The following is a 25,805-nucleotide window of genomic DNA, read 5'->3' on the forward strand; positions in this document are numbered from 1 at the left end:
TCTATCCCTCACCTACCTCAGGGCCTTTTGCTGTTATATTGTCTGGAATATTCCAACTCCAGATCTCTGCATTACTAGCTTCTTCTTCTGGGGTTGGTTCAAATGTCATCTTTCCAGATAGGTCTCTGCTGAGCATCACCCCAGTGAATTCAACACACTTCCTGCCTACTCCCACCCCTACTGCTGTTTTGTATTATATGCTGGAATTTTCACGACCTGAAATTATCTTGCTTGTTTATGTTTTTATTGTTTGTCCCTCTTTCTAGAATGTAAGTAAGCTCTACGGGAGCAGATACTTTGCTTTATTTATCACTGTATCCCTGTTACTTCAGAGAGAGCCTGGCACGTAGAGGGTGACCAGTAAATATATATATTTTTTTAAATAGAAAGAAAAGAATGAACAATGTTCTTAGATCCTGAGTTTCAGCCAAACTGCTTGCAATTCCCTAAACTACAAACAGTTGTATAATCTGCTTTCTCTGCCTATAATGCTCTTCTCTTTCCTGTTTTTCTGCTCAGCTCCTGCTTATCCTTCATACAAGATTCTGTTCACCTCCTCCAGGAAGCTCTCTTTGATCATAGGAGTTTAATATTTAGTGCCTCTGATAAACTTCATAGCAAGTATGCAATGATCAGGTAATTTTTTGTTAATATATCTGTTTCTCTTATCAGCCTAACTTCTGGTAGAGATATTTGATTTGTATCTCTAGGCCAGTGGCAGTCTATAAAAATGCACTCTAGAAACTCTACTTAAATATTTTGTTGAGTTATTTGGTAAGTCACAGACTCCTTTGGTAATGTAAATTAGCTGTCTCCTAAGTTCTTCCACTTGTCAAGTTTTGGCTTAACACATTGGAGTTTTTAAAATACAGGTGCAGACACAAACTTACTCAGAGAAAAGGCTCAGATTCCCAGTAAAGTTTTCTGTAATAAAAATAACATTAAATATGATATTGACAATATATTGTGTATTATATACCATGCATCTTTGATATAGATTACCTTATTCACCAGTAACTCTTCAAGGTATAGGTATTATTCTCATTTTACATACATGGAAACTGAGAGTCAGATGTAGTAATCTGTTCAAGCTCATACAGCTAGTAAAACAAACCTGGGATTTGAATCCAGGTCTCTGATTTCTAAGTGCAAGCTCTTTCTGTTACACCATGCCGCCCTCTACGGGACAAGTCCACAAATCAGGCCTATTTATTAAAAATATTATTATGAAGCTTGCAAAATTGGAGCTCTTACAAACTATAGAATCAAGAAAGATGATTTGAATTGCCATTACTTTAATTGACTAGAAAATGGCACTAGTCTTAGCATGGCTAGGCAAGAGCTTTTTATTGCCTTTACCTAGTATGCTTTCTCTCTACTTATAAGCATAGAGGTATTTTGTAGAAATTTATATTAACCCGGTCAGGTTTTTGCTGTTACACTTAATACCCAAGGGTGGAGAGGTGCCTTGCTAGTTACCTTCTCCAACTTGTTTAAAGTTCATTATATTCATGATGAGGCCAAGCTACTTACATGCACTCAGTTTCAGGATTCTAGTTTGTCCAAGGTTTCTCTTTCCCACCTTGCACTCTAGAACATTGTGCTATGTGGATGGGAAGTTTTTCCCGAACTCTCACCCAGGTTGGGGCCTGCTTCCCGCCTCATTCTTGTCAGATGCTGTTTAATAGAGGTTGGGCCTGTTCTCCTTCCTTAGTTTGTCTTGCTCAGATTCCCTTGGCTTGTGTGGCCCTCACCTGGCATCACAGTGGTTCCCATTCTGCATCTTTGAAGCCGTACCCCTGCTTTATATCCTTTTGCATCTTGTAAGTGTGAGCTAGAACTAGAATGAATCTTCCCTGCCCCCAAAAGGCATTGATCTTAGGTTACTGCTCTAGTTTCCTATTCCTCTACTGTTCCGATTTTGTTTCCTCTATGCTGTTAGACTCTGACCCCTGAGCAGTGTTTTCAACCACTTTCTGGAACCAATACCTCAGCACGAAAGTCCTTTTCAGTGGAGAGAGGACCAAAAGTCCAGGGACTAAACAACAGAACTTCAGATCTCCCGGCTTACCACTCACTGCCTTTCTTCTGTGCATCTCGGGGGATGGGGGTGGGGATGGAAGACAGTCTATATGTGATGATGATGTAGAATTGATCTTCTTTAGGTTCTGCTCATCTGAGGGATCTATCAGCTTAGTGATGGGCAAGCCAGAAACTGGTTGTTTGTATCTTGCATACTGTAGAGCATCCATGATCCATCTCATTTCCCGCCAAACTTCATCTATTTGCTTTGGAATAAAATGGTAAAAGACAGTAAGTTATCAAGTAGTGATTAAAAAAGAATACCTTTCCCTGAGAGTCCAAGATGATCCGATCCATTTTCTACAATATTGGTTTTGGGCAAGAGTAAAATATTTTTAACATAGATTTGTTAAGCCAGAAAATACCTCTTTTTTTTTTTTTTTGTAATATTTTGTGTTTTGCATATTTTTACCAGAGAGGCTCTGTCATTTAGTGAAAATAGTGGAAGACTTGGATGCTAGCTGGGATATATCACTTATTAGTGATATACTAACTCGTAGCAAGTCACTTGACCTTTCTGAGCCTTAGTTGCTTTATTTGTAAAATGTGGCCAAAACATTTTTCCTTTATATCTCCCATGGTTGCTGGGCTGATTAGTTGAAGTGATGAATTTGAAAGTGCTTTGTGATGCTGCAGGGTACATTGCTCACACATATAAAGGGTTATTATCTCTCAGATTCTAATTAAATATTCCTCATTAAGATATTGTGAAGGCATATGATAAAGCCGAATTTCAGAATATCTTAAGAAAGAAATGTAGTCGTAGTTCTTATATGTGAACTAGAAAAGCAAAGCTGTTCTGGAATATTTTTGCTAAGTAGAGATTTTTGGACCTATGTTAGTAGAAAATAATTGACTTTATATATTAAACTTACTGCATTCTTACATATAGAGTAAGGGCTTCTAAAGTTCAAAACGGCCTAAACAGTTTATTCTTAAATAATTTAAACATCCTTGCATTTTTGGAGTAGTCCATTTTAAGTTGTTCCATTTTGATTTTTGGGTTATCAAAGTCATTTTAATGATATTTTCATTATAAAGTACAATAGTAGTTTCCTTGAAGCCTATTTGCATAAAATTCACTCAGATTTTTGTGTCTCTCTATACACAGATGACAAAAATTTTCCAGATCTTGATAGACATGGGCTATGAGCTTTTTTGTTATTCCATCTCAAGGAGGGGCTGTTGGCTAAATGTATTTTTTCTTATGACCCTGGAATTTGTGGTAGGCTTTCTATTTAAATTCACTTGATGACGTGGGTAAGCCATTAACTTCTTTGGGCCCATTTACTCAACTGTAAGAAGAGGTAATTAGTCTATATGATGTCCAAGGTCCCTTCCAGCTCTGAAACTTTAGGAGTTTTGAGGAACATTTGGAAATTTGGTATTAACTAACTTCCAGATAGAAGGTGTTCATTATATGAGTCATGCAAGGTTAATCTCTCTCTCTCTGATTGTTGAAGTTTTAAAACTAAAACACTGCCCAGTGTTATATTTTATTTTCAAAATTTCTTCATAGGTCTTTAATCTGTACTTAAAACCTACTCATTAAGAATATCCACAAACCTGGTCCTCCCAACAAACACAGAGTAGGTCTGAAGTTGTGACATTCAGTCTGCCAAGTTGAGTGAAAAGCTAGCTAGAGTGAACTAGTGAATGGAAGGGTATGGTCTACAGCCGTTTTCCCTTGCTTTCTAGTTCTTGTCAGTCCTGTGGTGACAAGACTCAGCAGAGTATTCAGGGCCAGTGATGAAAGCATGATATTGAGCTTCAGGCTTTTTTAGCTTGGTCAGTTGTGCAGGAAGTTCAGCAGTAGGCAGGTCCATGAGGAGGCACTAAGCCATTTTGAAGGGAGAAATCTAAAGTCTGGGGATAAAGCCAAAGTGGGAATCCCAGATGAGACTCAGATGAATTTTCCCAATGAGATTGTTGTTCTCTCAGCTGGCTTTTACTGGCCCTACCTCATGCAGCATAAACTTGTTGAAAGTTATTTTAAAGGCAAAGCATGACTGTGGAGAGCTTTTAGAATGCCCGACAAGGACAGGGATTGTGTTTTGGTATTTTTTGCTTTCAGCTTTGCAGAGTAGGTATGCACTCAAAAAATGACTGTTTAATGAATGAATGAATGATCTAATTATTTAGATCTCTACCCGCAAAGAGAGTTATTATAAGGATTAAGTAAGATAATGTAGATGAGTGTACTTTATCAACTATATATTGTTATAAAATGTTCAATTTTTATAATGACAATCATGATTACTGTAGTGGGCTAAATATGGAACCCCTCATAATACATCCATATCCTAATCTGCAGAACCTATAAATATTATTTGATATGATACAAAGTAATTACTTTATATGGCAAAAGATACGATTAAGTTAAGGATTTTGAGAGGAGGCGTTTATCCTGGACTTTCTATGCGGATCCTAATTCTAACAATAAATGTCCTCATAAGGACATTTTTATAAGAGTGAGGCAGAGGGAGATTTGTCAGACATAAGAGAAGGAGGCAATGTGACTACAGAAAGAGAGATTGAAGTGATGTGGCCAGAAGTCAAAGAATGCCAACAGCCATCAGAAACTGAAGAGACAGAGACAAGATTCTCCTCTAGAGCCTCCGGAGGGAGTGTGGCCTTGCCAACACTTTAATTTCAAACTTCTGGTCTCCAGACCTGTGAGGGAATACATTTCTGTTATTTTAAGCCACCCAGTTTATAGGAATTTGTTACAGCAACCCTAGGAGGCTAATATAATTATTAGTAAATAATCTACCTGCTCTCTTTGGATAAGATTGTTTCAGCTTTATTGCTGAGGATGAATAGAGGGATTTAGTGTAGAATTTTTTTTAGAAGTATGTAGAAACAATATTTACTTCTTAATTTTTCTCAGTGATGTGAAGAGGTCTTAGCTGAAGGAAAACTTAAAAAACCATATGGGTATAGGGACGCCTGTGGATTGAGTTTAATGAGACTTAGCTAATTGCTCCAAAAGAAGGCCAATTTTCACCCATTTTACCTTATACTGTTGATCTAAAAGTAACTGACAACATAATCCCCCTGATTTTAAGGTCCAAATTCACCTTCTAAAGACTTGCTGACACATTTTAAAAAAGAAAGACCATGAATTCCCTAGGTCTGTTGATTAAAAAATCTGTGCCCATTTCTCACCCTGCCCCTTAAAAATTTCAGTTTTCATCTCGTAAATTATATTCCTTTCTCTGTACTCAGGCAAGATAATATTTTTATTAAAATGTAAAGGTGATTGGTTTTCTCACAGCACAGCTACAAGGTGCTTGAGGGGATGATAGATTGGCTATATTTAATGAGCTGTGTTTCTATTACAGCTTAGGAGCATTTGAAGCATTACAGTGTATAAATTATAGCCTAATTGCCCTTTAGGCTTTAGCAGCTCAAAATATGCCAAGCTCCAGGTCTTCACACTTTGACATTTCTGTTGCATGTGCTGTCTATAAAGCCTGTATGCCTTATCTATGATTTTCTACACCTCCCCTGGTCTAGCCCTCCCTCTTTCTGGCTGCACTCCTTGGCTTCTTTTCCTAACTGTATTTACATAGACTCCCTTGCTCTTTACAATGTTTGGTTTGTGTAGTGACTTCAACACTGTCTTAGATCTGGAATCATACAAATGCTGTCATGACTGGCGGTCGCCTCTGCAGGTTATGGTGTGTGGTGGGCTGAGCTGTGAACACCAATGGGTGAGTGGCTACAGCTGGTTTTCATTTTGACAGAGAGAGAGAGAGAGAGAGAGAGAGAGAGAGAGAGAGAGAGAGAGAGAGACCGAGACCACAAAGTCAACATAAAGGGAGAGATGATATTGAATTGTCTCCACTCAGTGAAATTATTCATGTTGGGAGAAGCAAGGTGGTTCACTGAAGGCTACGGGTATAGGGAAATGGTCTTGTTTCACCCCGACCAAGAAGTTATATTTTGAACCCTTTGAGAATTGGCTTTTATCCAAGTCTGCGTGTACCTGGCTGACTAGAAGGGAAGTATGTAGAGAGGGCTCTCAAGTTACCTGCTTTGGGAGACCAGAGCAGGCTAGAACTTTGAAGAATTCCCAGCCTGGCCTGCCTTTATCCAACCCACTTAATGGTGTGATATAAAAGAAAGAGAAAAAGGCAGTGGAGCCCTAGGCTACATGAAAAAGAAAGGAGCAGGGGTAGTAGTCAGGGAGTAGGAATGAGGCCAGGGAACTCTGGGAGGAGTTTGAGAACACAACGGACTGAAGAAAGTCAGCCTTCTTGTTGGAGGAACATACTGGATTCAGGGAAGCGTAAGTGGAATACGGCAGAAACAGAACCTAAGGCATGGGTAGAGAAGTGTTCCTCTAAAAATATCTCTGGGTGTTAAGTCATAAAACGTTAGAGCCAACTAGACCCACAGAAGCCATCTAGTCCAGTTCTTTCATTTTACATATGAGGAAATTGAGGCCCCAGAGATCAAATGAATTGTCCAATACTCCAGAGTTTATCAGAAGATTTGGGACTAAAAATGTATGCTCCTTGATTTCTTTTTATTTTTTGTTTGTATTTAATAGAGATGGACGCTCACCGTGTTGCCCACGCTGGTGTTGAACTTCTGGGCTCAAGAGATCCTCCCGTCTCAGCCTCCCAGCCTCCTCTGGGACCAACTTCTGATCTGTTGTTATTCTTACTATGCTCCACTCTCTCTTATAGGGGTTCAAAAATAAGCCAGTCTTTCATATTCTCCTCATGCTGCACTCTTCCTTTTCCCTCCCTTTCCCCACCATCTGTGTTCCATTTTTACTGGAAATGAAATCAATGAAGTAAATGTTTTGAATGTTTAAATTCTACATTCTCAGGCCAATGGAGAAAGTAACTTCTTGAAAGTTATTTCTCTATTCTGAGAGGTCACCTAAGATATCTCATTCACAGGATGAGGAAAGTAGGATAAACCTAAAGATTTGTCTGCTCTCCACTTTGCAAGTAAATTACAATATTTTCTTCCTGAGTGTTTCAAACACCTCGAATCTCACATATTCATATTTCAAAGAATTTCTCCTTCTTGTGAATGAATGAATGAATGAATATACAAAGTATTACACATTTACTGTGTACCAGGCATTTTGCCAAGTATTTTATATGTATTATCTCATTGAATTCTCTCAGTAATATTATGAGGTAGCCTATTATTATCATCCCTATTTTACAGATGAGGAGATTGGGACTGTTGGGACTACAAGAGATTTCTTTGCCCAAAGTTCACAGCATTTGTTCATCTTAAGTCCTCATTACATCTTGTCTGGATAGCTATAATAACTTCTTATTTGGTTTCCCTGCCTTTAGTCTTGTCCTCAAATCCTTATTTGGTGAGCATGACCAGAGTAAATGCTTACAATAAACAACCAGTATGGCTGTACCACTGTATACGGAAAGAGTATCCTTTCCATATACAAAGATTCAAGAGTATGCTCGAATCTATCCTAAACAGAATTGTGAGAGCCTGTAACTTAACTTTCTTCAAAACTTTGGGTAGCTCCCTATTGCCTACAGAATAAAGTACAGATTTCTTAATCACAGCTTTTAATAAAGCCCTTGGGATCTGCTGTCATTGCCATCTTTCATTCTTGCCTGATTTCTACCTCTCATCACTCAATGTATGTCCCAACCAATAGCTTGACTACTTACCATTCCCCAAATACTATTTTTCTGCTCTGTCTGCCTTATCTGTTTATACTTTCTCTTTGAATGCTCTACATTCTATTTCACCTTACTATAATCTAACCTATCCTTGTAGGCCAGGCTAGATATCAATTATATCCTTCACGGGAATGTTTCTGATACAAGGGAAAGTAAATTTTTACTTCCTTGTGTTGATACAGAGCTTATTTGTTTCTTTGTTTTGTTTTGGTATATCTTTTTTTGGCACCTAGCACATTTTACAAATTATGTTTACATACATTTCTAATCTACCCTGATGGATTTTAAACTCCTTAAGATCAGAAACCATGTCTAATTCAACTTTATATCTCGCATACAGTGCCTGACACCTGGTTGTTTAATAAAGGTTTATCAAATTGAACTGAATATGTATCATAGTGATATTTATCATGGGGCTATTGCTATTCTACTCATTTTGTGAATTGAGTAACTGATGGACAGAAAGATTGACAGGTTTGGCTAAGGGATTCAGAGGCAATTTCAGGCCAGATCCAAATTCTCTTGACTACTAGTCAGTACCCCTTTCACAAGACCCTAAGGTGTTACCATAGGCTTTACCAGACAAGACCATGGGAAGGGGAACACATTTTCTGATCTTAACAGCCACATATTAAAGTGTCAATTCTGTGAGAAAGAAGCCCAAAACATGAGGAATTTTAGTTCTAATTGGATCTGGGTTAACATAAACTGGTAGGTCATTTTATTTTCTTTTTCTCTGAGATATTGAGTTAATTAATACAATTTTTCTATTAGAATTGTCAATGGGCTACAAGGTAAGAATAATATTCTAGTTACTGCTTCTGGGGGGTGATTTTTCTCTCCTGTATGGAAAGCTACCACTATCTACCATGGTGACTGATAACAGTTCTTCGTAATATTGTGATTTATCTGTAACTTTTTCTTAAGACTCCGTTTGAAAATTTATCTCCCTGAGCTCCACGTTTTAACCAACTCAATAGGCTACTTAGACACAGTGTTCTTTGAATCAGCCTGGACTGCTGTCCTTTCCCAGGCTTGGCTGTCGCTTTTTCCACCCTGCCTCTTCTCCCTTCCTTTTACCCCAGAAGAAACACACAATTACCTGAATGAAATCTAAAACTTGCTGGTGTCTTTGTTTGGCAGCTGCAACCTCGCTGTCTGAGATCGCTTCCCTGAGGGACTGTTGGGTATTCAGAGAATCCAGCTCCACAACAGCAGAAAGGCGGCAATACAGACTAATAAATTTCTCTCTGTAGCTGCAAAAATGAACTGGAAAATGGACAAGCAAAATAAAACATGTTAAGATCTGGTATCAAAATAGAGAAATTCATACCTCAGAGAAAACAAGTTGAATGAAAACATGATTTATTAATCCTATCAGTGGAAAATATTAAGCCATAAATAAATTATAAATGTGCTCTTAAGGGGCCAGTTGTCTGGCTTTAGTCAGACAGTATTCCCTTTTAAGGTTTACCAACTCCTAGTAAGGTATGGGGAAGTGGGGTTGGCTAAAGCTGCAGTTATGTGGACGTTTCCCTAAAGTTGGGGCTGAGTGTGTGTGTGTGTGTGTGCGTGCACACACATATATACACACACATACTGGGAAAATAAGCTTGCTTATCACTTTAAAGAAAAAAAGCCAAGTAGCAATTTGAAACCTAGTTTTGGGTTTCACATCTGATTTCCAGTACATATCTTGCCTACTCCTTTCCAAGGCCAGAACCCCCAGAAGACAGAAGACATGCTTTTCTCAGAGTGTCTTTGGTCTGACTGCAAAACTTCCCCAAGTTATGATAGGCTTTGATCCTCTTCTGCCTCTCCCCTTCTTGGCCTCTCTGGATGGATGATAAGAGCTGTTGCTGCCTGGACAGACCATTTTTGCTTTCAGCAGACTTGGTTTTCTTCTCTCAACAGATAATGGGACAGAGACCACAGGAAAGAGTCTAGCCTTCATCTCCATCATTTCCTTTTTTTCAGGAGGAACAGAGCAGTGTAGGATTGAGCCTGGTGTAGGCAGCTTGAGATGGTCAGATTTCCTGTACTTCTCTGACCAGCTCTGATCATATACCGTAACTTCGGATTCTAGTAGGAGGAGGAAAGCACCCTGTTTCAGACTATCATAGTACTGGCTTCTTCCTGGGCATTGATGAATTTGGAGACTCATTCTTCAAGAACCTCTTTTACTCTGTTTACCTCTGACCTGTACCAGTGTGTTCCATGCTTTGGAAATAGGGCTGTTACCACTCACAAGTCTGTTGAAACATTTTTATTCTGGCTTCTTTAGCGAGGAATTCTAGGAAGAACATCTAATTACAGGTAGTAATTACAGGTAGTAATTAGATGTTGATTCCTGAGACCCAGATCTGGCCATTTAGGGAAGCTAAAACCACACTACCTCAAAATGGGGCATTGGTCATCTCTACACCTCAATGAGGAAGCCCTACTTTTCTGCATATTGAGAGAGATTTCTGTGCACCCTACAATTCCCATGTTACCACTGCCTACTACTTCCTTGCTTTCTTTTTCTCTGGGGATAAATCTTAGGTGAATGCCAGGGCAGTGTGCTCTGTCTTTCCTCCCATGGAAGTAGAAGAGAAGAATGGGGTGAGGGTGTGAGGGGTCCATCCTCACTCCAGCTATGCCTCATTTCAAGGAAGTGTTTCTCAACTTGGGAGGCCTCCGTCTTGGGCTTGATTTTTCTCTGTGGTGTCAGATCCTTCCTTCCCATCTTCTCTGCTCTGTTTAGCGCTTTGTTTGCCTGACACAGAGAACTGATTTCATATGCCCTCTCAGTAAATGACAAGCTATGGAGCTTCTCCCAAATGATCTAATTCTCATACTATTTCCCTGCTTAAAGACTTCTACAGAGCTCCCTCTGGACCTGAGGATAAAATCCAAACATCTCCCCATAAGGAAAGCTCCCTGCGATCTAGGATTTGAGTGTATTTTCAGTCACACCTTCCCTCATGCTGCCACCTTCCAGCCCTAGTTCCTCATCAGTCCTAAGCTTTGGTCAAGCTGAACTTACTACGAGTCCCTTTATACTTCCATGCTTTTAAACATGCCTTTTCCTCCTCCTCACACACCTTTCTTTACTAATACCTCCAGGTCAACTTGTGATACGTAAATGTTTTCTCCTCAGCCAGGTTTTCACTGCCATCTCCCTGCCAGGTGGAACTAGTTTCTCCCTCTTTTGTGCTCCTAGATCACTTGTTTCTAAACATTTCATGACACTATCCTACTACATTGTACTTATCTGTTTACTTGACTGCCTTGGCATTAGATTGTGATTTCTTTGAGGGCAGGAACTATGCCTCCTATTAATTTTTATGTCATTGAAACCTGGAACATTGTAGCTTGTCAATTAAGGTTTATTGACCAAATGAGTAAATGAATAAATGCATGAACGGATCTTTGAGCTTTCACCCGGAGGCTCCTCTTTTCTCCATTGTCTTTCCTTTACTGTGGGCTTGATTTTCTTGTTTGGAAAGCTGTTTCAGGTCTGTGATATTTCCTGGCAGCTCCACAGGAAGGAATCACCACGACTTTTTAGCTTACTCTTGACCCTGGTAGCTCCCTGAGCGTGTCTTTATGACTTTCAAGGAGGGATTATGTCCTGTTAGCACTTGACAGATGTCCTCTCTTGGCTGGAAGTGATGAGAGTGAAGTGTCTCATACCCTGCCTTTCTAAACCAAGTGGTAAAAAAAAAAAAAAACTGGCTTTTTTCCCCTTTCCAAAATATGACTGGAAAAATAGGGAGAGGCACCGAATAACTTCTGTAAAAGAAACACTATCAGTCTGATGTGAATTCTTACAAGCTAGGGTGTTCACAGCTTTCTCTTGTTGTGTCTCCGTGGTGGGAGCCTTGGATCAGTGGGTGGTCTCACAGCACCCACACCGTCCATGCCATGCACCACAAGTGAGTTATGAGGAGGTTTCAACTATAACGCTTCAGTTTCCCCGCTCTTGTGGTTTTTTTTTTTTTTTTTTTTTTAATCCAGACCCTTTAATGTTACTTTAACAAATGTTACTTTAACATAGTCTTTTGTGGTTTAGCAATGATACATTTGGTAGCCATAACCCAGGCAAGAAAGATAGACTGGAAGCTTCTAATTTTTAAAAATGTGAATCTCATGCATTTTATGGATAAAATGGTATAAGGCTACAATAATGTCATTAGCTGGACCACATGATTTGTTAGTAATTCACAGACTAAGACGAATTTTCTGTGGTATTTTTCTCCCTCTTTTTTCTACATAAGATAGTGGCAGACTAAAATAAGGTTGGCATCAACACTAGGAGTATAGTACAGTGGAAAGTACGTGGGCTTAGCTATCTGACAGACCTGGGTTTGAACCATACTTCTGCCACTCACCACCTGTGTGACAGTGGGCATGTGACCTCTGGGAGTCTCAGTTTTCTCATATCTAAGACAGGGATTATAATGCCTACCTAGGATTAAGTAATACAATGTATATAAAGTGCCCAGCATAGCATATGGCACATACCTGATACAAAATAAATGTTTGTCCCTCCACCACACCTTTTCACCACCCGTGAAGAATGAGGCATTTAGTGGTAGTGATTAGAATATTAAAACAGGACTGGGATTAAAATAGTCTTCCTAAGGATATCGAACTCACTAAAATCCTAATCAGTCTGGGCCATGTGATCTAGTTTGGAAGCCAAGGAGTCAACGAGATAACCTCCTGGGGTCAGTTTAGTTCAATGAGTCTTTGCCAAGGTGTCAGAAAGAACTGGGGCACAAGGTGCACCTCTAAAGATTCCTAGTAGTGAATGAGTTGACAGGTGGAATAAATCATGTAAAATAAATCATGTAAAATGGGTATTAGGAATGAAGGTTGACACTATGCCATTTCTCGCAAGCCTGTGGCCTGAATTCCATTAGGCTCACTGCTTGGATATTCCATAGGTTCCTTGAAACTCATCATTTGTCATACTGACCTCATCATCATTCCCCTGCCCCAAACCTATTTCTCCTTCCTATGGCCCATTTCAGTAGATGGTAACATTATCCGTCTAGGCACTCTTATTCAGACTCTCTGGCTCCTTCATCTTGCTCTTCAGCCACATCAAATCAATCACAAAGTTCCATCATTTTAACTCCTAAATTCCTCATCTCTCTGCTCTCTCTTCTATACCCCCACTGAGGCTGCCTTGGTTTGGGCTCATGGACCCATGAGATATGACCAGGTGGACCCGCGAGGTAGTCTCTTAATTTACCCGCGAGGTAGTCTCTTAATTTCTTAATTGTCTCATTGTATCCAATGTCAGCCTGATTTATTTGTTTTTTACTCTCCTGCAATCAGTCCTTCATGAGCTGTCAAAATCTAATAAGACCACATCATCCCTTTTCTTAAAATCTTTTCTTTGCTTCCTATTGCCTATGGGATAAAGTTGTACCCCCTTAGTGTTACATAAGTAGCCATGTATGATTTTGATCTTTTAAACTTTTAGCTTCATCTTCTGTCACTCTTCCTCAGGTGCCTTAAGCATTCATCAGAGTGAGCTACTAAGAGTGTACTTAATCAAGCTGCAGGTCTCTGAGCTTTTGTACATACTGTTCCTTCTGCTCAAAATGATTTTCCTTTTCTGCCCGCCTTTTCTTTCCCATTCTGAATGTCTGTTTATCCTTCAAGATACAGCTCAAGTATTATCTCTGCAAGGAAGAATTAGATGTCTTTCCTTTGAAACTCAACAGCCTGCCTCGTATAGCACTGCTTTCGTTTTATGAAGACTATTGGTAGGAATACCTATATCCTCTAATGGATTTTGAGCTTGTGATGGGCAGATGGTGCCTTATTAATGTCTGTGTGGTTCAGTCCCAGCACAGTACCTGGCATATAGCAGAAGCTCAGTAAATGTTTGTTGAACGAAGGATGTAGCCAAGCACAAGCCGAGCATGAAATATATAATACCAGGCCTCAAACTATTATTTTTAAAAATTCCCTAGTTTTTTTTTTGTCTTTCTAGTCCAATTGGTGTAAATCATAAAGCCAAGGAAATCAACAAAAACCAACTTTCCTTGTTATAGGCCTGCTGTCAGTTGTGAGCACCCACAAGGTCAGGGCAGGGTGACCTCCTCTGTGCAGGCTAGGCAAGTCCTCAAGAGGCCACATCACCTGATAGAGTTTCTAACGGCTCATGATGCTGCTTTTCCTTCTGTTCCTGGGAACTTTGTAAACAGTGATGCTTGTAGGCCTCCAGAGACATGCTTTATTACTGCAAAAGGGTCCTATCCTGCTCCCACACAAAGGATGGTAGAGTGTCAACCTTCAGGCTGTGGAAAGAGAAGTGGGTTTTTGGTGAATCTGCTTTGTCCCAGCTCAATCTTCCTCATCCAGGTCTCACAACATCCTCCAATAGGACAATTTCTCTTGACCCCACAAGTAATCCTATGAAGGAATAGCCTGTGGGTTTGCTGCAGTCTAGTTCTTATTCTAGGAGACAGAGAACTAAGCTCCTTTATCATTTTGTTTTTGCTAGATCTACGCAGTACTGGAATAGGCAGAGATGCAGTTTCCATAGCTGGTTGGAAAGTCATTTATGATTCACTTAGGCCACTGGCAGAAACAAGGTCAGTTTGCCAAATCTCAAATTATTTCATGGGGACAGGGATGACTTATACAAGTCAAACTGAAATATAGTGCAACCCTTTATTCTATTATAATTTACATATTCCCATAATTCACACCTTTTTAAGTTTCATTAGAATTCCCATGTGGTTATTAAAATTTTCTGAGTTCTGACTGAATTTCCAAAACATTTTCTCCTTTCTCAGAAATGCTTAGTGTATCTCTTGACCCTTTACTGTGTAACTACCTATGAATGGAATTTCCTACTTATAGAAAAAACAATGCTTAGCATCCTTCTTAGAGAGGCTTAGGTCCACTGTAGCAGGCCACTGTAGGAAGTTCCCATATAAGGTGTCACTAAATGCTTAGTGGCCAGATGCCTAATGGAGGAAGTAGTTATGATAAACTTCCTCTTGGAAAGCTCTGATTGCTTGGGGATAAGATGGAGTTTGTCATGATTCTTACTGAGACCAAGGCCCAGAAATGTTTTTGAAATTGTTGCTGGTGGTGCTCAAGTACAATAATTATTGTATTAGAGCATGTATTAATTTTCTGCTACTGGCAACGTTTCTTCTGTTACCTAAAAAAAGACTAATAGAATTGTTTATGCCCATGGAACTGAGCCCAACCAAGTGGTCTTTTCTGGAAACTTATATGGTCCTCATTAATCAGTTGGATGACCAATGATATGGCAACAAGGGAGGACTAAGAAGGTGAGAAAGTATGCCTTACTCTAGGAAAAACCATCTTAAAGTCAGGCTTTGATGTATGGCCTATTTTTCATAAATGGAAGATAGTATCTGATGCTCTCATATTGCTTCTAGCAATGAGAAGAGGTAAAACAGGTAAAAAGGACAGGCACAATTGAACTTGGCTGAATTCCTGTGTTAACCACATCTCTAGTTTTGTATTTATGTATTAATCTCTTTGTCATAGGCAATGCTACTTAAATTGTGGTCCATGGATTGGCAGCTTTAATATTACCTGAGAACTTACTAGAAATGTAAAATTTCCAGCCTCCTGCTGGGCCTACTGACTCAGCATCTCTGGAGTTGGGCTCCAAGAATTTGTATTTTAACAAACTCTCCAAGTGATTCTTATGCAGGTTAAAATTTGAGAAGCACTGTTCTAGGGCTATCATATCCCAAAGTATATGTTCTACGGATTATTAATAGGTCCCATGCAAAACATTGCTCTAATCATGGTCAAATGAATTTGGAAAATGCTGGGTTAAACAAAGTTGAGCTTTAAAAAATTTTTTAAAAATTTTTTATTTTTTAGGGGGATGACCACTGGATTTTACAGAGCTTTTCATATGTTACTCTGCCACTCAAAATCCTTCATTGGATTTCCAACATACTTAAAGTAAAATCTAAATTCCTTATCACGGCCTGTGAGGCCCTGCATGGTCTAACACCCATGACTCTCTGACCTCATCTCTTATCTTTGTTGCTTTTGCTTACTACACTCCAGATATGCTGATCTCTTAGCCAAGCACACTCTTACTCTAAGGCCTTTGCACTTACTGTTCTCATTGACTGGAAATATTAGGTCTCTGCTCAAATGTTTCTTCTTCAGAGAGGCCTTCCCAGATCACCCAGCTGTATAAAGTGCAGCTTACTTCACTTAAGTCCCTTATCCAGATTTATTTTTCTTCATGACCTTCACTTCTCTGATATTTACAATATTATGGTTTATTGATTGGTTTGTTATTTGTCTCTTCCACTAGAATGTAAGCTCTATGAGAAGTTTTTTCATTGTTGATTCTTCAGTGCCTGGAATAGTGCCTGGCACATAGTAGGTTACTCAGTGAATATTTATTGATGAATGAATGAAAAACTGAATGAAGAAAAGAAATGGATGCTAACAGACTTCACCAAATTATAGAATGGAGAATAACAATAGTGGGACAAAGGGTGGCTACTCAGGAAGAGTGTGTGAGCCTCACAGGAACAGACTAGAGAGGATATTTGCAAGGCTTGGACCTTCAGGGCCTTAGGAGTCACATGTACTCTAATGATTGATACCAAGTTGTAGACTGTTCTCACCAAAGCCATTGAGGCATGGGGGAATGAATTTCATGTATTTTTGCCTGTAATCATGGAATAACAATGACTGTTTAACACAGAATGGAATCTTGGTTAGCTCTCCAATGAAATGTTTTCTTTAATTCTTTTCTCTGTCAATTATATATCCCTGGGAAATCATTCATTTTCACGGTTTCAGCTGTTATTAATAGACACTGGACAGATTTCTGTGTTTAGTATCCAATTTCTCTCCTGCATTTCTACTGCCAGTGAAACATGTCCACTTGGATGTTGACTTAGCACCTTCAGTCTCAACATATTCAAAGCTAAAAGCATCACTTCCTTCAGCAAACTATTTTTCCCCTCTGATTTCCTTACTTCTGATAAAGGCAGCAATAGCCTCATAGTCATTGAAGCTGAAAACAATGAGATTATTCTCTAGACTTCTCTTCTCATTTAAATAGTTACCTACTTTTGGGCAACTTTTTTTTTTTTTTTTTTTAAATATCTATATTTCTTTCTTTCTTTTTTCTTCTGTTTTTGGTTCCTACCCTAACACTGGATGAATAAAATAATCTTTGAGGTTTTTGACCTCTGCTTCCCATCTATCATAAACAGATTCCCCAGCCTGATGCTGGAGATATTGCTCAATATGGCCCCACCTTGTCTGTACAGATTTATGTCCCACCTTTTCCTCACATTTCTCTGATCGAGCCAAACTGGACCACTTGTTCTCTTCCCAATTCTTTCTGAATTCTTCTGTTTTCATGTTTTTGCTCATTCTACTTGCCCTAAAAGAAAGCTTTTCTTTTTCTTTATGTTTATTAACATCCTGTTTGTTCTTCAACACCCCATATCAGATATCCTCCCCTCCATGAAGGTTTTCTCATATCTTCTTTGAGAAAATGTGCTTTCTTTCTTTCAATATTAACACTTCCAATTTCTGGCATATTCTTCCTTGTTTTACAATAATTTGTATTCTTATTTTACTCCTGCCACCATACGAAAGCCCCTTGAGGGAAGAACGTTCGTCTTACTCGCCTCTAAATCTCCACAGTGGGCACCCAATAGACACTTATGGAAATACCCTGCCCCAAACAGTGTTGTTATATTACAGACTAAAAATGCTTTTTGGCTGAAGAACTCATTAAATGGTCACATTCACATCTAAGCCTCTTGGGAGTGGTATGGCCAATGTGATTAATTGTGTGACACAGAAAAGGTGTAGAAAGGTTAAGCAATTGCCAGTGTCATACAATAGGGAAACTAGGACTCTCAAGTCCCAGTCTACAAGTCTGATTTGAGCTTCTTGTAAGAATACTCCCTCCTCTAGAAAGCCACAATTGCTGTTCATCAGCTTTTGGGCATCTGAAGTGCTTGGAGCAAGGGAAACTGAGAGGCTTAAGCAAATCATCCTTGAGGGATAAATTCAGACGCAGATGCCCAGGGCTCAAATGAGACATCAGGCAGCGGCCTTGTCTGCTTTTAAGTCTGGTGACTGGGGAGCAATCCAAAGAGGGTCTGCCTCCATTCCACCCACCCACTCACTCACCCTCCTGCAAATGGTACAATTCATTTGAACTGACTGAACTCTTGCTAATTGCCTCTTACTGGCCTGTTTCAAGATGAAGCATGGGAAGGCGACAAAGCCTCCCTATTCACAATCTCAGTGGGCAGCAGGGGTCTCTGCAAAAGTAGAGAAACTGGAGCCCAGGCTATTCATTTTTGAAAGTCAGGACAAGATCTTCCACCATTCAGAATCCCACATTAAAATCACAATATTGCATCCTGGGGGACCCTGTCCATTTCTCAAATGGTCTGTCAGAAATTTAGAGTCTATTTAATAAGTCAGTGCTACTTAAAATTATAGACTTTTTTCGCCTCCAAAGTGATACACACTCTACATTTTAATTTCATTATTATTTTTTTCTCTGGTTGGGGGTGTGGGGAGGGTGAGAGAGAAAGGGAAGAAAGGAGAGAGAAAGGAAGTGGGGAGAGAGAGGGAAGGGGAAAGAGAAAGAGAGAGAGAGAGAGAGAGAGAGAGAGAGAGAGAGAAGGGGCAGTGCTTTTCATGAAAACATCGGTTTTTATATTTATGTTTTAAGAAAGCAGAAGGGAGGCAAGAAGTCCAGCCTGATAACTGAACTTTCTGTTTAGAATTCCTTCTTCTCCATTGGGCCTTTGCTAGGTTTCAATAATTATTGCTCAGGCACATAGTCTTGGAGCTTTGCTTTTTCTCAGACTTGTACACAGTTCTAGGAAGGGTTGTTGCCAAAGCCATCATGTGATTTATTGACCCTCCACTGGGACAAGGGGGAACAGATATAACTTTGTGATTTTATTATAAGGAGGCTGGGTTAATATTTCTAGGTGAAACAAGCTACTATACCAAGTTCAAACATCTGAAGAGGGAGGTTAAGAAACCCTGAGTGTGGGGTGTAAGGATTATTCTGTCCTGGGGCTGTACAGACGTCGTCTGAGGCAGGGAGCAGGAGAAGAAAGGACACATTGTGACCCATTTCCAACACCTCCTGTGTGTAGAGGCGGAAGTTCCTTGCCTGCAGAGGGACACGCGCGGAGGAAAAATAGGAGAGTTACAACATGGCACTTACATAAACAACACCAAACTGGCATAAAACATCTAACAAAATTACACAACTTCAAGCTTGGAATTTTTATACAACATAAATATTAGGGTTCAGCCCATTTAATAATGCTATATAAAATCAAGATTTAAGGCAGTAATGTTCCACATAAACTCTGAAAACAACATTTATGCTTCTTATAAAAGCAGAAAATGATTGCATTCTGTGGGCTTTTCAAAATGATGACTATAATTACATGAAGCAACAAAAATGGATTGAATTAAAAATCCACTCGTTTCAATTTAAGCTGGTTAAGGGGGAAAAACGTAGTTTCTGGCCAAGGACTGAGAAAATTTTACAAGTATCCAAAAAAAAAAAAAAAAAAGTTGTATGCACTCTTAGGCAGTTAGGCAGCCTTCTCCCAACATGTATATGTAGCCCAAGAGTCACCAATGAAATACGAGATGCTTCAAACCTGCTAAGTCCAAGAAACACTTTAATAGTATCTACTGTCACAAGTAGAGCTCTTACTTTTTTTTTCTCCTAGTGAACACACAGCCACCCCTAGAATAATCCAGTTGCTTCCCAATTGTCTTTACGGCATCTTGTGCAATTTAGTCTTGATTAGTGTTGGCTGCTTTAGACTTAAAATCAAAAGAGCACCCCAATGGAAGGACATTCTTAGAACTCGAATTTATCCTTCTGCCTCCATGGGTTAGAGGCCAATTCATGGTTCTCTCTTGTATTTAAAAAGAGCCAGTCACTCCTATAATGGTCTCCCAGTTAACAGGCTAAACTTGGTTCACTGTGTGTGTGTGTGTGTGTGTGTGTGTGTGTGTGTGTGTGTTTTGGGGAGGGAGGCAGGATTGATGAACATAGGCCCCCCCAAAAAAATTCAATAATGCTACCTCATGTTAACCTATTGGGCAGAGCCTAACAAAGTTTTACTATTTTCCTTTATGCCAACAGTTTTTCTTGAAGTTGCTTATTAGTGGAGGTTAGATTTGTATATTTTGATTTAGATATGACAATAATTTTGACAGAAAGTTCTCTGGGAAAAAATAGCATGGCATATCCTTGGGACATTGCTGTAGATTATAGCACCGTCATCCTTCTATTCTTAGAGAAATCATTTGTACATGTGAGTACACCTTTATTTATTTGTATGTTCTCTTTGCTTTATGCTATCTTGAAGCCTTGAAGCTGAGCCTGGTTGGCTTTCAAGGTAGACTAGTCATTGATTTTTTTTTTTTTTTTTTTTTGCCAACCAGACCATAGTTCAGTGGGGTCCAGAAAATGTGGACGAGGTCCAACACAGAGGAGCTGGAGGAAAGGAGCAGAAGTGCAGCCTGTGTCTACCTGTGGGCATCAATTCAAAACGTGCATGGACATGCAAAGTGGTGTTTAAGTAAAGGAAAATTCACACACATACACACACACACACACACACACACACACACACACACCCCAGACTTAATGTTACAATGCAGTTTCCATGAGCCATAAAAAAAGAAGATAAAAATGGTAAAGTCTAGTACCTGGTGTAGAGGTATATTGATCTGCTGAAGGAGAGCTTTCACTGCCATCTGGAGCTCGTAGAAGAACAATTGCATGGGGCAGTCAGAAGTATGATCCACACTTTCCATAGATTCAGAGCCAGAAAGTTTTTGGATCCATTCCCATTCCTCTCTGTATGTTGAGTCAAGTTAAAATTAGAAATACAACAAAAGTTCAGAACACGGCTCAGAACTTTCTTAGTGTATGTATCCAGAACCTGGATAACCAATACTCGGTGGTGAAAACTCAGTGTGATTCATAAAATTTGAACGTTTTGCCACCCAAATGGAGCTTAAAATGATCTCTTGCTAATTTCAGCTTAGTGCACCTATGAAACCACATATACCTCAGAACAGCAGGCCTAATTTGTATGAATCAGTTTTCGAGATTGGGGTTCTCAAATATTTTGTAATAATTTCCTGACTGTCCTCATTTTTCTTTCTCTGCAGACCCCCTGTAAATTCTAAGATCCTACATTTTACCACAGGGGCATCTGCTGGCTAATTCTGCAGTTTAGTAACCACAGGACTCTGGTCCAAGTCAGGCAACAAACCACTTGGCACATTTCAACCCTGGCCTGTTGTAATCATGGAGGATATTTTGGTTTTTCTCCCCTTCCAAAAGTTTGAGGAGAATCACAAACAGGAACACCAGACAATTCCAATAAAAGGAACCAAGGGATGCATATCACTGCTTCTATCCTCCTTATGCACCAGTCATCTGTGTCTTTATTCTGCATACTCCATAATCCTTCTTAATGAACTTCTCCAAATGTCACACAGAAGGGAAGGGAAAAGAATGGCAGTGGGAGGAAAGCACATCTGGTTTGCCCCCAAAGACTGCTCTTCAAAAGGAGCTTGAAAAGATCAAGGTAAATGCCTCTTGGGTAACATTGTTTCCACAGGTCTTTCAGCACAAGTCTCTAAACACATTCAGTTGGCCCAGTTTCTCCTTGGAACTCTGCAGGGAGCAGCAGTAGGCTCTCAGGAGCAGGCTAGAGAGGAAAGGAAAGCCCTCCTTTCAGGGGATGGAAAGAGAGGAGGTGCTGACATAGGTTCCCACCCTAGTGAAAACTCTCCGAGGCTTTCCCCAAAGGGCTGTACCAGCCTGGGCTCCAATCTGTGGGTCAGAACACCAAATTGATTGTGGCATGAGCTTTTCATCAAAAACCACTCTCTTTTAACTAACTACCCTCTTAGAAAAGTTTCTGTTTTCAAGATATCTGTTTCATTTCAAGTCTCACACTGGACAAGACTATGGAAAATTTACCCTTTGTCCCAGTAAGAAAAAAAAAACCCTCAAAATTAAATCCTACTTCAATCTGGGCATACTGTTGGCTTCACAAATAATTGAAATCTTTGAGAACCTGCTTGGGAACTATTTTTTTTTTCTCCCATCACTGATACGGAACAAAATGAGAGTTTTGTGACTAGCATATGCACTCATAAAACCTAAAGGACAACAAGGCTAAAATAGGGTTTGTAATCAAGGTAGAAAATAAATTACCGGTAGGACTATCGTGAAACACCTACCACTAATCAGTTTCTGCTAGAAGGATGAAGGAGATGGAACTGACAGAGAAAAGGTTACTGGAATCTTTTGTACAAATGAAAACTGGATCCTTGGCAAGGGAAAATTCACTGGTATAACCACTAGGAGATGGAGTCTAAGCCTTTAAGACACAAATCTAGAAAATGGATGAGTGTAATTATTACTAAGTCAACCCACAAATGAACCATGTAACCTTTTGGGAAGGACTGAGGCGATAACGAATGTTGATTGTGGCAGTGACCACCAGATGGCAGACTTAAAATCCAGGTGTAGTTGGTAAGTGAAAGGAGAGAATATGGTAGTGAGTTCCCTCCTCCTCCTCCTCCTCCTCCTTCTCCTCCTCCTCCTCCTCCTCATTTCCTCCATTGTCATCAAGCAATACTTAAGAAACCTAGTGAGACATTAGAGTTGATAAAGTCTTGCCACTTTAGGGATCACATTTTAAACGACCAAATTAGAGTCTCCTTTGGCTAAGCAAATCCATGAGTGTAACTGGAATCTAGTTTATACTCTTTGGGAGTATCTAGTTTATGCCCTTTGAGGTCTGAAGAATTCTGGATAATTTCTTTTTTTTTTTTTTTTTCTTGCCTATTCCTTCCTTTCCTTTTTTTCTTTTCTTCTCTTTCTTTTTTTATGTTGAGCACAATTCAGTTCATTATAGCAGACTTTCAGAGGCCTGCTATGAGGGTTGTAAAGTTGAGCCAGATTACCAAGATTGGGCAACTTTCCCAAAGCTAACAGGGTAATTCACCAAATGCCAAACTGTACAGCAAGTTTCCAGAAGCTCAGGCCTTGTTACTTCTTTTCTTCCATAGAGAATTATAAGGGTTGTAGAAAACTTACAAGGTCCTCAGGCCAGACGGTTAGAGTTAGGGAGAATGAGGGTGAGGAGATATTTTAAGATAGGGGGAATCATTGGCTCTATAAAACCCATTCCTATAGGCCATATATAAAAACAGAAAACAAAAAGAACATGACTGTTTTAGATTACACAGAAAATATCCTGTAAATAGCAATGTTGAAAGAAAAGGTCAGCTGTTCAGTAACCAATTGAACATCAATGGTTGTACCATGAGTAATGCAGAGAGGAATGTGAAAGGACAGTGTCCTCTTTAATGGGCTCATGCCTTCCACCAACCATCAGGCAAACTCTCGTAATTCTAGCATTAAAACTAAACTCTGGCCGGGCACGGTGGCTCACGCCTGTAATCCCAGCACACTGCGAGGCTGAGGCGAGTGGATCACCTGAGGTCGAGAGTTCGAGACCAGCCTGACCAACATGGTGAAACCCCGTCTTTAACTAAAAATACAAAATTAGCTGGGCGTGGTGGCACACACCTGTAATCCCAGCTACTTGGGAAGCTGAGGCAGGAGAATCATTTGAATCGGGGAGGCAGAGGTTGCACTGAGCTGAGATTGCGCCATTGTACTCCAGCGTGGGTAAAAAGAGTGAAATTCCATCTCAAAAAACAAGAACAACAAAACAAAACACAACAAAACAAACAAACAAAAAAACCCAAAACTAAGCTCTGCCCTGCTCCAGTGTGGCACCTGAGGACACCTCACCGTAAAAACTGCACTGGGAAGTAACACTTCAGTTTCCTTCTGGAACATCAAGTTGGTCATTTGAGCCACTGTTTCATCACAAGGAAAATCTTAACTCCTGATCACTTACCTAGAAATGTTATTGTTTTCACGGATCTTTACGTGGCAGAGAATGTTGGGCAACTTTTGGGTAACGAGAACTTTGATTTGATCCACAGAGCTACAGAGCTTTAGGTAACCCAGATATAATCCAGGAGAGAGACGCTGATGACTCCTTTTGTGATAGGAGAGAATATCCTGTAGAGTAAAAAAAAAAAAAAAAAAAGAAAACAAGAAAACACCTTGAAGGGCAATCTCAAAACCTTTTCCTTTCTAAGGCAGGCTGGTCATGGATGAAAGGAGCTGTCACTAAGAAATTAGGTGAGAAACCTCAGGTATACCATGAATGCTGGGGAAGTGGTGGCACAGCTACTGTTACCTTCAGGGGAATTCTCCTCTTGGCCAGTAATCAGTTTTTAATATATTCTATATGCTTATTTGCCTAAGATTTCTGTGCCAGCGTAGATGTGTGAGTTGTGTTTGGGAATAGGTGGTGGTGGAGGCAGCTAATAAAGAAAAATAGAGTTGATAATTTCTGTCCTTGAAGATTTTAATGTTTAGCTGTGAGAAACAGATATTTGCAAGTGTAAAAGCTGACAGAACAGTTACGGAAGCTTTGTAATTTCTGGATTGTTAAAATGGAAAAGTCGTTTAAGTAAAACGATTTAAAACAGAATCCAAATTTTACAGTAAGTAGGCTCCTTATCTTGAAAATTAAAAAGGTACTGCCAAGAGGTTTATTGAACTTTACGTTAACATTTAAGTTGTAGCTATAATTATGCACTAATTCTGAGAATGAAGAAAGAGTGAATCAAGCACTGGTTCTTTTTTGGCTTAATTTTTAAAACTAAATTGTATGATAGCTAAAATGCTACTACTTATATTTGACTTTTAAAATGTAATGATGAAGAAGATAATGTTTATAAAAGTATTTGAAGTCTTCACATTTTTTTTCCGGGCATCTTTTACAAAATGTTGATATTCAAGTCACACTCTTATGAAATCCTTGTTCGTGTTATGTTTTGCAATCCTTAACTGGTCTACCACTTCTAGATTCTCAGTTGTCAGTGACTTTGCATGTGATTTGATTAGGTCTCTACATCATCAGCTTCACTGAATTATGTATCTTTTACAAGATTTTAAATTTTTCCCTGTAATGGATTTTCATTGAATTTGCATTCTATTGTCACATCATAATATTCCAAAAGCAGCAGAGACTGAACAAAGCTGTTGATTCAATAGTAAGTGTCAACCAAGTTAAGTACAGGGATGTTTAAATGGAATCTTATTTTTTATGTGGTCAGTTCTCCAGTGAACTATTTGGGTTGTGACTTTTGATTCTCTCTACAACTGCAGGGACTCAGATAATGAATAATTACAAGATTCAGATACCATCCCCCCATATCAGTAGGTACAACTTTTTACATTTAGGCAGTGGGGGTTGTGACACAAAGTTAGGAGTGGTGAATCAGGTAACTTAATATGGTTTGGATTTGTGTCCCCACCCAAATCTCAGGTTGAATTGGAGGAGAGGCCTGGTGGGAGGTAATCGGATCATGGGGGTGGGTTTCCCTCTTGCTGTTCTCATGATAGTGAGTTCTCACAAGATCTGATGATTTAAAAGTGTGTGGCACTTCCTGCCTCACTCTCTTTCTCCTACTCTGCCATGGTAAGATGTGCTTGCTTTCCCTTCACCTTCTGCCATGATTGTAAGTTTCCTGAAGCCTCTCAGGCATGCTTCCTGTTAAGCCTGCAGAGCTGTGATTCAATGAAACCTCTTCATAAATTATCCAGTCTCAAGTAGTTCTTTATAGCAATGTGAAAATGGACTAATACACTTATTATAGGAGAAAGTTTCCTGTAGGTTAGAGCATATCCTGGTTTTCAAAAAAACAAGGGTTAAATAACTAAGAGAGTAAAGTTCAAGTGCCTTACCACAAAAAAAATGATAAGTAAGTGAGGTGATGGATATGTTAATTAGCTTGCTTCAGTCATTCTACATTGTATACATATATCAAAACATCAGTTTGTACCCCACAAATATATTAAAATATAATTCATTAATTAAAAATAATACCAAT

General features: G+C 39.4%; 1 protein-coding gene across 1 annotated transcript in view; it reads right to left on the minus strand.

Annotated features, from left to right (window-relative positions):
* Positions 1-25,805, minus strand: part of ANKFN1 (ankyrin repeat and fibronectin type III domain containing 1) — a 536,065-nt gene that overhangs the window by 15,703 nt on the left and 494,557 nt on the right. The window contains exons 16-20 of the mRNA XM_050764649.1: positions 23,756-23,922; positions 20,511-20,661; positions 18,777-18,945; positions 8,866-9,032; positions 2,072-2,288 (exon numbers count right to left, since the gene is read on the minus strand). Coding sequence (XP_050620606.1) covers positions 2,072-2,288; positions 8,866-9,032; positions 18,777-18,945; positions 20,511-20,661; positions 23,756-23,922 — 871 coding nt within the window. The remainder of the gene's footprint in view (positions 1-2,071; positions 2,289-8,865; positions 9,033-18,776; positions 18,946-20,510; positions 20,662-23,755; positions 23,923-25,805) is intronic.

Source organism: Macaca thibetana, chromosome 16 (genome assembly GCF_024542745.1).
Source record: "Macaca thibetana thibetana isolate TM-01 chromosome 16, ASM2454274v1, whole genome shotgun sequence".
NCBI classification, from domain to species: domain Eukaryota; kingdom Metazoa; phylum Chordata; class Mammalia; order Primates; family Cercopithecidae; genus Macaca; species Macaca thibetana.